Raw genomic sequence first — 13,718 nt, 5'->3', positions numbered from 1 at the left:
ACTGTGAATCACATGCATTAATGGGTAACGACGAAAATGGTTATTTTCACGAGAAATGATATTTAGGAATATGTAATTGTTATGCAATTTTTTAAAAAATAAATAAATAAATATAAAATTCACATTAAAAAAAATAAATATATAAGTATTGTGTAATTTCTTAAAAAAAAAAGTAAATATGAGATCTAATAAAAAAAAATTAATAGTAATTTATCAAAATAATTACATGAAACTTATATATTCGTATAATATTACTCTTAAAAATAATATTTATCAAAATAAAACTAAAAAAAAGTAAAAAAAAATAACCAAATGGGGGTGCCCCTCATTTGAATAGGCTGCCTTTGGATTTTTGATGGAAAATAAGTTATTGAGACATCTTCTAATATCTAAATATTTAATTCTTAAATTCTTAAATTCTTAAATTAATCTCAATTGAAAATCTCTTTATACCTTAGACACAATCTTTTTTAATTTAATACCTCTTTAGTAGGATTTATAATTTATTTTAATTTTTATAAATATATTTAAATTTATTTTAAACAGATCCTATATAACTTATTTACTATTATGAATAGAGAACTCAACTACATTTTAATATCCAAACCAGTTTGGATGTTGACTTTATTCTTGTAGCAAAAACCGCAGATTTCATCATTTCAGAGTCTCTGCCGTCCAAGTATCCTCTCATTTTGATTGTAACTTTTTTTTTTAATTTTTTAATTCTTACTTTTTAATATTTTTAAAAAATAAAAATATATTAATATATTTAAAATTACTTCTTTAATTATTAAATAAAAATATTTTTTTTTCTCAAAGGTCAAGTAAAACGGTAAAAATTAGATTGTGTTTGAATGTTAAACTGAGTTCAGTTGAGTTGAATTTTTTATAAATAGTAATGAGTTGAGTAGTAGAGAGAGTTATGTAAGACTATCTAAATTGAGTTTAAAATGTATTTAGATATTAAGATGAATTTAATATTTTTTATGAAAAATTAAAAAAAAATTATGAATCTCACGTATAAAAATATTTTAAGTTAAAAAAATTATAAATTTCACATATAAAAAGATTTTTAATTAAAATAAATTTAAAATTTTAAAAATTAAATATTTAGATGGCCTAAATTCAATTAATTTCAGTTGACTTTGGAAATCAAACGTACCCGTAACAGATTATGTAATTTCTATTTTAGAAGGAAAATGATTTACTTATAATATATTTTACAATATATTATATAATAATGTGTTAAATAAGAAGTATTATTGTAAAATTATTTTATAAAAATAAAATGATTTTATAATAATATCTTTTATTTAATATATTGTTATATAATATGTTGTAAAATGTGTGATAGGTGTATCGTTACTCTTTCAGAAAGGGGGCGGTGCTGTGAATGACTTTGGGAGGGAAATGGTGCTTTCGCTTCACCCGATTTGTCAGTGATTGGAACTATCAACTACATGAAGGCAACAGTGGTACACAATCATGATGACACTAGTAGCTAGGACCTAAATTACAGAGCATTTCGAGATCTTATCTTATATAACGGCTATTATGTTGAGCTTTCCTAGGGTTTGTAGCTAGGCTTTTCAAGTGTTTCCTGGTCATTTTGGATCTCGAAAAGCTGCTACGTCCTTGAAAAACCGTACAAACAAAAACAATTCACCCATACGTTTGCAACGTGCTATCCTTAGGTCCCATTTTGTTAATTTACTATAGTTTTTTTTTAATCAATTTGCTATTTAAATTTTTTTTTAAATTATGCAAGAATATCATATTTTTAAATTTTTAACCTAGATTCAAATAGTAAAATAAAAAAATAACTAAATAATAAAACAATAATAAAAAATGTGTAAGTATATCAATATCCTTGCAACATATAACGTTATCTATAAGTTTTAAATTGATAAATTTTATATAGATTTTATTAAAATGTTTGGTTATTTTAGACTTTATCAATGTGTGGTCTACTTTCTTTTATAAAGATTTGGGCGAGACTCGTTTCTTTAAAATATATATAAATCATTTCTCTTATGATATTTAGGAATAGAAATTATTTAGTTAAAAAAATCATACAAGAGTAAATTCACAAAATATCATATCTTGGCCTAGTACGTCAAGTCATAAAATTATTTTTATCATAAAATAAATAGAATATATTACATAAAATTACGTCAATTTATAAATTTACTTTTATACGATCCCTTCTTATTTGTGGCACTTCTCTTTTCAAAAGTCTTGAAAAGTTGAAAAATCTTAAAAAATGCATAATTGCCAAACAAAGCTTAGTTCTCTTGATAGGGGTGCAAATGGTCTGGTCCGATCCGGCGAACATCATTTTTTCGGATTGGATCAGACCGACCACCCATAGTGACCGGATAGGACTGGTAGCTATCGGTTCGGTCTGGTCTGATCCATTTGGTTCGGCCTAAATTTTTTTTCTTTTTTTAAATCAATTAATAAAAAAAATTATTTAAAATACTAAATTAAATTAAGCGACTTATTAATGTGGATTATGTAACAAACTCAATAAAAAATTATTTTATATGGACAAGGATAATAAATTAGATGAAAATTATATTATTAATTTATATAATTACTATATAATTAACTAATTGATATTATATATTAGTTAATTCATAGAAATTAACAAATGTTAATAATATATTTAAAATTTTATATTGTTAATATTGATAGGTTAGATGAAGATATGTATAAAATATTGTTAATTTATAAAATATTAACAAGTATTAATAATATATTTAAAATTTTATATTGTTAATTGTATAATTATTATATAAATAATATTTCTTATTTTTATTTTTCATTCGGTCGGTCCGGTCTGGTCCGGTCCAAGAAATATCCACCCCGAGACCGGACCGAAGATTGAAATTTTCCTACTTATTAGACCGAAACTGACCATGCAATTTTTTGATTCGGTCCGGTCAGTTTCTCCGATCCGGACCGACAACTTCTCCGGCTCCTTAGGGCTCGTTTGTTTTCAGAGATGAGATGAGATGAGATGAGTTAAGATTAAAGTTAAAAAGTTGAATAAAATATTGTTAGAATATATTTTTTAATATTATTGTTGTTTTGGGATTTGAAAAAGTTGAATTGTTTATTTTATTTTATGTGGAGATTTGAGAAAGTTGTAATGATGAGGTGAGATGAGATGAGATGAGATGAGATGTTTTTGGAAAACAAACAAGGCCTTAATGGTGCCAATCCCCCTCTATATCTCTCCTGTTGAACTAATATCCTATATATTTTTGGGAAAATAATACCTAAACGATATTTTAAACAATATTTTAAATTAGCAACATTTTTATAAAATAATTTCTAAAAATAATACCGTTTTATAGAAATTTTCTTTATATAAAAGAAATTATACATGTATTATTACTCATACTTGTTTATTTAAGTATTTTTATGATTTTTAGAGATAATTATAGTACATAAGCTCCGTGATATTAAATATTAAATAATGCGTATTCTAATTCAACTATTAATTTTAGTGAAATATCTTTCTAAAATTATAGGAATTTCTAAACCCTCGTTTCCTGTAAAACTGTAAGGAAATTACTATGTAGCCTACTGGTTTTGTTCTCTAGATTTGACCACTCCTTTATTTTATTTTTTTCATAGAAAGTAACTATTAATAAATTTATGTATTTAAAAAAAAAATTAAAGATATCTAAAGCATATCTAAAAGAAAATAACAAAAATTACAATTACACTTGGGACACGTCCAATAATACATGATAGACAGCAGAGTACAATGATCCAAAACTGTAAAGGATATTTTTTTTTTAATTGTGTAAGGTAATTTTTTTACATTACGTTTAGATGTTAAATTGAGTTGAGTTGAGTTGAATTTAGATGATAAAATATTATTAGAATATTATTTTTTAATATTATTATTATTTTAAAATTTAAAAAAATTAAATTATTTATTATATTTTATATTAAAATTTAAAAAAATTATAATGATAAATTAAGATAAATTGAAATGAGTTTAGTAACCAAACATACTTTTAATATTTGAGCCGTTCTAGCCTGCGGCCTGACTTTGACCTTTGGGTATATTTGCTAGTATAAAGTTATTTATTTTATTTTTATTTATTTTTATTTATTTTTATGTTTTTTTAATATATTTAAATACTTAAAAAATATATATATTAATGTATTAAAAATTATTTTTTTAATTATTTTTAAAAAAATTTAAATATATGAACAATTAAAATGAAGAGATAAATTTAGACTATATATTAATATTTTCTTTATTATTGATTTATTTTTAAGTTTAGAGTCGACACGTGAAATAAAAAATAAAAAATTGATGACATTTTGACTGGTCGCTTATGGAATTTGTGACGATCGAGGCTAGGGGTGTAACCGGTCCGGTCCGGTCCGGTTTTGGACAAAATCTAGGACCGAACCGGTATGTACCGGTTTTGTATTTTTCAAAACCGATTACGCCCCGCCCCGATTACCCTCCTAAACCGGTACTTCCGGTTTTACCGGTTTCCGGTCCGGTCCGGTCCAGTTTGCCGGTTTTTTTTAAATGTAAAAAACATATAATAAAGTGTTAATTCTTATTATAAAATATTATTAAAAATTTAATATATATATTATGCTTAAAGCATTTGATCAATTAAATTTTTATCTTTAAGATTAAATTTTTATTTTATAAATTATAACAACATTATCTTATATATAATTATATTAATAACATATGATCAAATAAATTACAAATGTTCATATTTAAGATTAACATTTTATGTTATTATTTATAAATTATAATATAAAATTTTTTCATATATGATATATAATTATATATATTATATATAAAAATTTAACATATAATTATATATTATATATATAAATATTTTGTATAATATATAAATTAATTTTTATATTTTTTTTTTCCAACCGGTCCGGTTCGGTCCGGTCCGGTCCCAAAAACTACGGAACCGGAACAGGACCGGAACCGGCCGGTTTTCATAAAATAGGAACCGGTTCCGGACCGGACCGGTTCAAAACCGGACCAACCGGTCCGGTTCGGTCCTGTCCGGTCCGGTTTTCCGGTTTAAATTTACACCCCTAATCGAGGCTTTCTTTATTCTTTCTTTGGATGAAACGTGAACGGAGTGATATATATTTTGATAACAAATACAAACCTGATAATTGTTACAAAAAACATTGAAATTTTTAAAAGAGGTCAATAACCTAGGATCGTTTTTGTTGTTAATTAAGCTGCTATGACTATTATATATGGACGTATTTCACAATTTCATACACACAATCATCTGCAACTAAAGAATTGTGTAGCTTGTAAGTTTTAGGGAACACTTCTTATGCCTAGTCAATGATCATAATAAGAATCTCTTTTTCTAGACAAATGAATTAAATAATCTTCACATACCTGGAGGATAAGTATATGTAGGCTCTATGAGATTTATGTTACCTTGCAACAACGGATTTATCTATTATTTGAAATTCAAGTTCAGGATAGAGAATATAATTAAATCAAAATTAACAAATAGCGCTTATTGTCTGGAATATTCTCAATCGGTTATCCCTTCAATGGTTCAGATGGATTAAGCTCTCAGGGGAGTGGGTTATTGGCTTGAGTTGCAGCCCAAGCCCGAAAGCGGCCCAATAAGCCTTGGAGTGGTATTAAGCGACCTCCCGAAAAAAAAAAAAAAAAAAAAAAAAAAAAAAAAAAAAAAAAAAAGAGTTTCATCACGCGCAGGGTGATGGGACTTGTATTTATTGCAATGCTTCACTATCTATTATTTGTTCCCCTTTGTCAAAGCGTCATTTCATGTTCGGTCCCATTAGCACATTTCCCTGTAACCGTCGTGAGTATTTATAGCCCAGGATCAAACAGTTGCGTGAGTTATTGCTCAACCATCCGGAGGCAGATCTTTGCACCTTGAACTGGAAATCATTCCGAGCTAGCCCCTCTACTTAAAATATTTTTTATTCTTTTGGAAGGGACACTATGCCGTATGCCTTTCCCCCTTCTCGTACATCTCAGAAGTTTTTCTTCCCGTACTTCGTATTAAGGGCACATACTAAGACTTCTTTTTTTTTTCAAAGGACTATGTTTTCTTCTTTGACTTTAATGATGTAAATGTTATTTCAATATTGTTGCACTATTTGCCTTGTTATCTTACGATATATTGTGTTATTTTCTTAAAAGAATTCAACCGAAATATCAAATATATGGCTCTATCCCGTGCTTTTCTCCTCCTGAAGGAGGTGACTAATCATTGGGATATGTATGTTTACCTACTGCGCAACTCTAGCGACTAGCGATAAAAGTGTGGTGGAAAGTAGCCCTGATTGCACAACTCTGGCGATTGGAGAGTGTAGCGGGAGGATGCCTCCACCGCATCACCTTGGCGATAAGAGTGTGGCGGGAGGTAGCTTCGACTATGTAACTCTGGCGATTGGTGAGTGGTGTAGCGGGAGGATGCCTCCACCGCGTAACCTTGGCGATAAGAGTTAAATGCAACAAAGTACGCAAAATTAACTGGAAATAAATATGCAAAGTTAACTAACATAAATATGCAAAATTAACTGGCATAAATATGCAAATTTAACCGACATAACAACAACAACACAATGTTCACATGCTTTCAACTCATTGTACTGAATGTAATACACCTTGGGTTAAACGTAGTATCTTCTTAGGTACTTGGCATTCCAAAGGTGAGGTAGTTCACAGCCGGCGGCATCTTTGAGACGATATGCTCCCTTTACACTTTATCAATATGGTTTGGATGATATTGCTGTCTATAAGGAGGTTGTTCAGTTCCAAAAGCAACAATACACTGGGTATGGAGTTGAGATGCAAACAGTTTACAAAACCTTATGGAAACCAGTTGAGGATCATTTCTTTAAGCTTAATTTTGATGCTGCTTTTATTTCTAATGATAGTATTATGGGGATTGGTATTGTTCTAAGAGATTGTAGGGGTGATGCAGAGATGGTGTTAGCAACTCCTAGATGATATGTTGCCTCTGTGTTTTAGGCAGAATGTTATGCATTGCTTTGGGGCTTGCAGTTGTTTCAGGAGTTGGGATTTCATCATGTAATTTTTGAAGGTGATGCTAAACAGATAATTGATAGCATACGTGGTACAAACTTAGATTATTGTCAATTGGTTGAGGACATGGGGTGGAAGTTAGTGTTTACAAAGAGAGATGAAAATATGGCAGCTCATGCTGCTGCACAGTTGGCAAAAAGGCTTCACTCTAAGTCAGTGTGGGTTGAGAGAGGACTAAGTGAGGTTATGTCTGTTATTATGAAGGACAAAGTTTCTATTGTTGATGATTAATGGAAATTGATTATTTAAAAAAAAAAAAACAATATTAAATGCATGTATAGCACGAAAAGCTGGCTACTTTATAGATTTTATTACTTCTGACAATATCTCCCATTGTCGATGATAGAAATTATAAATTATAAATTGTGAGTACGGATGTTAAATTAAGTTGAGTTGAATTAATATTATTAGAATATTAATTTTTAATATTATTATTATTATTTTAAAATTTATAAAAATTAAATTATTTATTATATATTATGTTGAAATTTTAAAAAAATTATAATGATAAATTGAGTAACCGAAGCGTAATTTACTACTAGTAAACTATTATTCATTAAAATAATATTTTTTTAAAATTTGAGTTTAATTTTTATTTTGATTTGATGTATCTAAAATTTGAAAAAATTATATTTTATGAGAAAGTAGTAGATAAATTGTAGATTAGTTGTTAACTTGTTAGTTTATCATTGCTCTGTCGATAATATCTTGAGGTTTCTCAACTTTTTCTGCCTAGCGTCTCGGACTCTCGGCCCTCTCATATCTAATCACTGGTTTATTTTTACAAAATTTTTTAATTTATTTTATCTAGTTATTATAATTTTTTATATAAAATAAAAATAAATAATTTAATTTGTTCAAATTCTAAAATAAAAATAATATTAAAAAAATATATTCTATCAATATTTTATTCAAATTTTAATTTTATCCTAATTCATCTCATCTATAAAAATAAATGAAAACTAATTAAAAAAAATTTGTTATGGATCAATTATTATTTATTTTAATACTCCACATTTGATTTATTTATTTTTATAATAGAGAGTGAAATGTGTACAGCAAATAATTATTGATGAAAATAATTATTTTAATTAAAAACCCGAACTCCACCGGCACCATCATTAAAGGGCTCTTGAATGAGTTTCGGTTCCAAATCGAACAACACAATTTTTTTATATTTAAATATTATATTCGGGCATCCTACTTCTCTATCCCTCCGCGCATCTCGGAATTCAAGGCATTGGAAAACAATTCAAAGACAGAAAAATGTGATCTATTCTTCTTGATTGGAAGAATAAAGAACAAAAAATTTTATTTATTTATTTAAATGATTTTTTTATATTTTTAAATATTTTAAAAAAAATTCTTAATATTATTAAAAAATACTTTCTTAATTATTAATAAAAAAAATTGTATCGAAACAAATCTTCGGGTGATTTACCCGGGTGATTTACCATTTTTGTTCAAAAATTACCAATTCTAATTATTTATTTTTGCCTCTTAATTAAAAACCCGAACTCCACCTGCACCATCATTTGCTGTGCCTCTTGTGTGTAACTATTATTTATTTTTGGTGTATAATGAAATTTTATAAAATGGAGTTTATAAACTTACGATATGGTACAATATATATATTGTAAAAGATTTTTAATATAAAATAGATCTAACGTATCATATGAACTTATAATATTTATAAATTTATCTTTATAAAATTCAAGTATAAATCTAGAACTTTTTAGTTATTGCAATAAACCATATATTACATATATTTTAAAATGTATATACCACGATATCCTGTTAACAATAACTCTATTTATAGCCTTTACAAATTGGAAAAAAAAAAAAAACAATATTTACCAAGGACTAGATTCTGTTAAGGTCGGCCCCAAATTCTAGAAGAAAGATCGATCAAGTTGGATGCATGGTAGTTAAAAGTACTTATAATTACTAAATTGGCACATTGTAATCGTAACTAGCTAGTCACTACAATAAATAAGGTCTTTCGATACAAAAAATTTCATCTCAAAAGACTAGATTTTCGTTACAAAATATATTTTGAGACGAAAAAAATGTCTCAAAGTTGTCCCAAGATCATTATTCCAAAAGATATTTTGGGGCAAAAATCAAAATTCATTTCAAAAAATATTTTTTGGAACAAGATTTTGTCAGACCGTTCAATCATGGTCAAATGGAATTCTTTTTTGGCACAATTGAAATTCGTCCCAAAATATCGTTCGAACGATCAAAAAAACGTTCGAACAATATATCTGATCGAACGGGTACTTCATGACCAGTCGATCGATACCAGTCCATTCGACCAAATAAAAATGAAGAAACGTTTAAACAAACAAATTGATGATTGAACATAAGTTATATTAATTTTTATTATTGAATAAACCGTTCCAACGTGTTTGGGATGGAAATAGTGAGTTGCACGTTCGAACGGATCGCAACATTTTTTTACAAACTCAAACGGTTATGTATGTATATATGTTCGAACGTTTAATGATTGTTCAAACAACACGAGTTTTACTATTTATACAAGAAAAACACTATTTATATTTATAAGTTTTACTTATATAACAACACGACGTGCTTGGGATATTGATATATATGCTAAAGAATATTAAATTTGAAATTCAAAACTTAAAGAAAAAAAATGATAAAATAGTCTTTTAATCAATACGTATAAATTATAATGTTGTGAATAAAATTATAGGTATACGTAATACTACACTTATATTGCACTACACTATAAGGAAAATGTTATGATCACCAATAATTACGCACGTATGTACCCTTCATTTTCCAAAACTCTTCAGTTAATTTATCCATTAATCATGTATTTAAGTTGCGTTTGGATGTTGAATTGAATTGAGTTGAATTGATTTTTTTATGAATAGTAGTGAGTTGAGATAATTGAATGAGTTTTGTAGGGTCCACATAAAATGAGTTTAAGTGTGTTTAGATATTAAGATGAATTTATATATATTTATATAAAATTATAAATATATGTAACGTCATAGCTGGCGCAACCGATAAAAAAAAAAATTAAAACCATGCAGTCGGCTTTCATTCTTTCACAATTGTGTAAAACGATCAAATGGAAACACGAAAATCGAGGAATGAAAAGAAGAAACCGAGGTAAAATGAAACAATAGAAGTGAAACTTGATATGATGTTTGTCTGTGTGGGGCCCAAAGATGAGTTGTTTATTGAACTTCATTCAATAAAAGTGAACCTTGTGTTTGGATGTCGAGGCATTCTAAAAATGAACTTCTCTAAGATGAGTTGATAATCCAAACGAAGCCTTAATCAATCAAATATTAACTAATTTCCACATCTCGTCGTTTTTTTAATTCTTTATAATTATTATTTTGTGGTGTTGGGGCCCTCCTGTGATCAATTTAGGAGCATTGTTATTTATAAGCTTCATACATCATATATCACAATCTTTTTATTTTTTTTAAATTTTATTTGGTTTTATTTTTTTAAAATAATTAAATTCTTCTACTCATCATTCATGTACCACATATTTAATAAGATAAAAAATTTAAAAAAATTATAAAAAAATAATATATAGTGTATAAGACTTATAAATAAAATTTTTCTTAATTTGCTTGCATCCTTATTTCTTAATATTGCAACTAGGTGCGAGAAACTAGCCCTTTGGTTCCCTTAGGTAATATTTTGGGATCGTTGATTCGTTCGGATCAGTCTCCTTCAGCAACACTTATCTTTCTGCAAACGTACAGTCGTACAGAAATGGAAGACGATTTCAGGCGGCTAAATCGGCTAACCCACTCGCTGGAGCCAATCTCCGACCTCCATAAGAGGTGCACCACCACGGCGACCGAAGCTGCCACCACCACCACCACCACCAACAAGAGGTCCTTGAAAGATCAACCCGGTGGCACAATGAGCTATCGTGGAGTTCGCCGGAGGCCCTGGGGCCGTTATGCAGCCGAGATCAGAGACCCGCAGTCCAAGGAGCGCCGCTGGCTCGGTACTTTCGACACAGCTGAAGAAGCCGCCTGCGCCTACGACCTCGCCGCTCGAGCCATGCGTGGACTCAAGGCTCGGACCAACTTCGTTTACCCGGCTCCGCCGCCTCCCTCTGCAACCGATACGTTCCTCCCTCCATTTAACTTCCCCAGACAATCTCAGCGGCCTGTTAAGATCCCAGCAAACCGTCATCAGTTTGGTGCCGCTTCAGGTTGGTCAGCTTTCTCTAACCATCGTGATGGTGATCACTTTCCTGGGTCTGCGGCACAGAAAAATAGTTCTCTGAACATGTTGCTCCTTCGTGATTTGCTTAGTTCTTCCTCGAACCCATCCTTGGTCTCACCCACTCAGCCTCAGGGTCTTGATCATGAACAGCTTCCGTGCATCAATATCTCTTCTTCTTCTGCTAGTGCCTTCTCCGACTGTTCTTTGTTGAATCAGTCTAGTAATTTAAATATCTCTCAAACTTTCGTAAGTTCTTCCATGAGTCTTCCACCCATTGACAACAACCTGATCAATTATAACAGTGGGGTTTCCAATAGAACAACCGCTCAACAAATTCATGACTTTGAGTTCATTCCCAAAGAGTCGTCAGACTCAGGCCTATTGGAAGAGATTATTCATGGGTTTTTCCCAAAACCATCAACCAAGAAGTGTGAGTCTCCAAAAACCCAGACTTGCACCTTTGATTCACGTCCGCCGCAGATTTCTGACATATCTATTCCTCAATCATTGGATGAGATGAAGAGGTGGGAAAAGAACGAGCATCTTGGCTTCTCTTTTGACTACCAAGAAGTTCCACATCAGCTCGAGAATCTAAGCGGGGTCAGAAGCGAGCTTTTTGGCATGACTCAAGCGGCGGCGGTGCCTTTCAGTTACGAGATGCCGGCGGTGAATCTTCACCAGGTTGGGGGGCCGGAATCTATGTTAATGGATGACTTCTTCCAGTACCAGGAACCGTTGAGTGCATTTGCAGCTAGGGTGCAGAATGCTTGAGCTTCTAAGAAAACTATCTCTGTTCAAGTAGTTTACCAGCTTTTGAAGAAATCTAACTCGAAGCTGCATGATCCTAGGGTTTTTGAAAGATATATATGTCTGATATCATGTTATATGCAGGTACTTATGTACTTCTTCGGTGAAGATGTTATATTCATATTTTATAATATTATATATATTATTATAAATTTATGATCGATCTCTTAATAATATAATGAACGATCGATCGATCGATCTCCGTCGCCATATATATCATGTTTGTCTGATCTTTTTGTAATGACTTTTCTCCATGATCAGGTTTTCTTCTCTGTCTAGGTTAAAAGCTGCTCATGGTTTCTTGGATTTTGGTTTTTGTTTGCTTCTTTCATGGAAATTAATACTTCGTGATGAAAGAACAAATTCTGATCCAGTAGTAGTACTGTTTGGTAGCCAGCTAGCTTAATTTGGCTTTGCGTACGTTGACCTTGTATTCGCCATTCGCCGAAAGGTTTTCTTTGTCTCAATTTAATTCGAATCCATTTAATATTTTGTTTCTTAATTTCAAGCACCAGCTAGCACATCAAGTTTTCAAAGCAGGTTTTATTATTATTATTATTATTATTATTAAATTCATTCCAACTTTATCTTTATTCTCTCCATTCCTAAAAATTAATTAGATGTCATGATCATCAATATAGGCTTAGAAAAATCTAACGAATAAATAACAAATAAATTAAAATGAAAATTACAAAAGAGTACTTTGTGATGAGAAGAAATATTTAGAATGAGATCGTGAAAAGACTTTACATATTTTTTTTTATTGGTTTAAAAAGTTTATAATTAAGAAAGATAATAAAATTAATTAATAAAAATAGGATTAATTAAGAAGCTAGCTAACATGATCATGTAGCTAGAGCTAGCTATTTTAAAGCTGTCTTCTTCAAAGTCTGAAGAAAAAGGGATCGATTTGAATAATTAAGCTGGAAATTAATACATTTATTTAAGTTACTCTTTTTTTCAAGTTTTATAAAGTTTATACATTTTATCATGTGGACTTTTTAATCTCTATTAAAATAAATATTTTCATATATTATAACTTGTGTCAAGATTTAAAAATGAATAAAGAAAGAGGAAAAAAGAAAAAACTAATAAAAAATATTAAGTACATGATAAGATCATCTTGATGAATATTAGAGCTATATACCTTAATTATTTGCATTGATTTTATTTACATATAATATAATACAACGAGACCTTATTTTGACATGCTATTAGAAACTTTTGCATAAATCATTGTGAGTACGTACATATGTACTGCATACTGATGATCTTAATCGATCGTGCCATGACCTGTTTGTTTTTACAATAATTCTTATTTTATCTTATTTAATCTTTATAATTTTTTAAATTTTTACATAAAATAAAATAAGTAATTTAATTTTTTTCAATCTCGAAATAAAAATAATATTAAAAAAATATAATTTTAATAATATTTTATTCATCTCATTATCTCAATTTATCTCATCTGTAAAAAGGTCAAATTAGACTAAATAAAGTCGCTAATTGACACGTTGCTTTTTTACGACGGTTAATTAATCTACATGCAATTAAGCTACATGCA

At 29.3% G+C, this 13,718-nt stretch overlaps 1 protein-coding gene across 1 annotated transcript; it reads left to right on the top strand.

The window, feature by feature from the left end:
• The first annotated feature begins 10,856 nt into the window (after positions 1-10,856).
• Positions 10,857-12,118, top strand: LOC108992901 (ethylene-responsive transcription factor ESR2-like). Its single transcript, XM_018967619.2, has one exon. The coding sequence runs from the start codon at positions 10,883-10,885 to the stop codon at positions 12,116-12,118; it is 1,236 nt and encodes a 411-aa protein (XP_018823164.1). The 5' UTR covers positions 10,857-10,882.
• Positions 12,119-13,718: the final 1,600 nt, after the last annotated feature.

The sequence above is a fragment of the Juglans regia genome, chromosome 16 (genome assembly GCF_001411555.2).
Source record: "Juglans regia cultivar Chandler chromosome 16, Walnut 2.0, whole genome shotgun sequence".
In the NCBI taxonomy this organism is placed as follows: domain Eukaryota; kingdom Viridiplantae; phylum Streptophyta; class Magnoliopsida; order Fagales; family Juglandaceae; genus Juglans; species Juglans regia.
This window is presented reverse-complemented; position numbering and strand designations above follow the sequence as displayed.

Coding starts and splice junctions, on each gene's coding strand:
- LOC108992901 (XM_018967619.2), top strand. CDS start 10,883: ATGGAAGACGATTTCAGGCGGCTAAATCGGCTAACCCACTCGCTGGAG.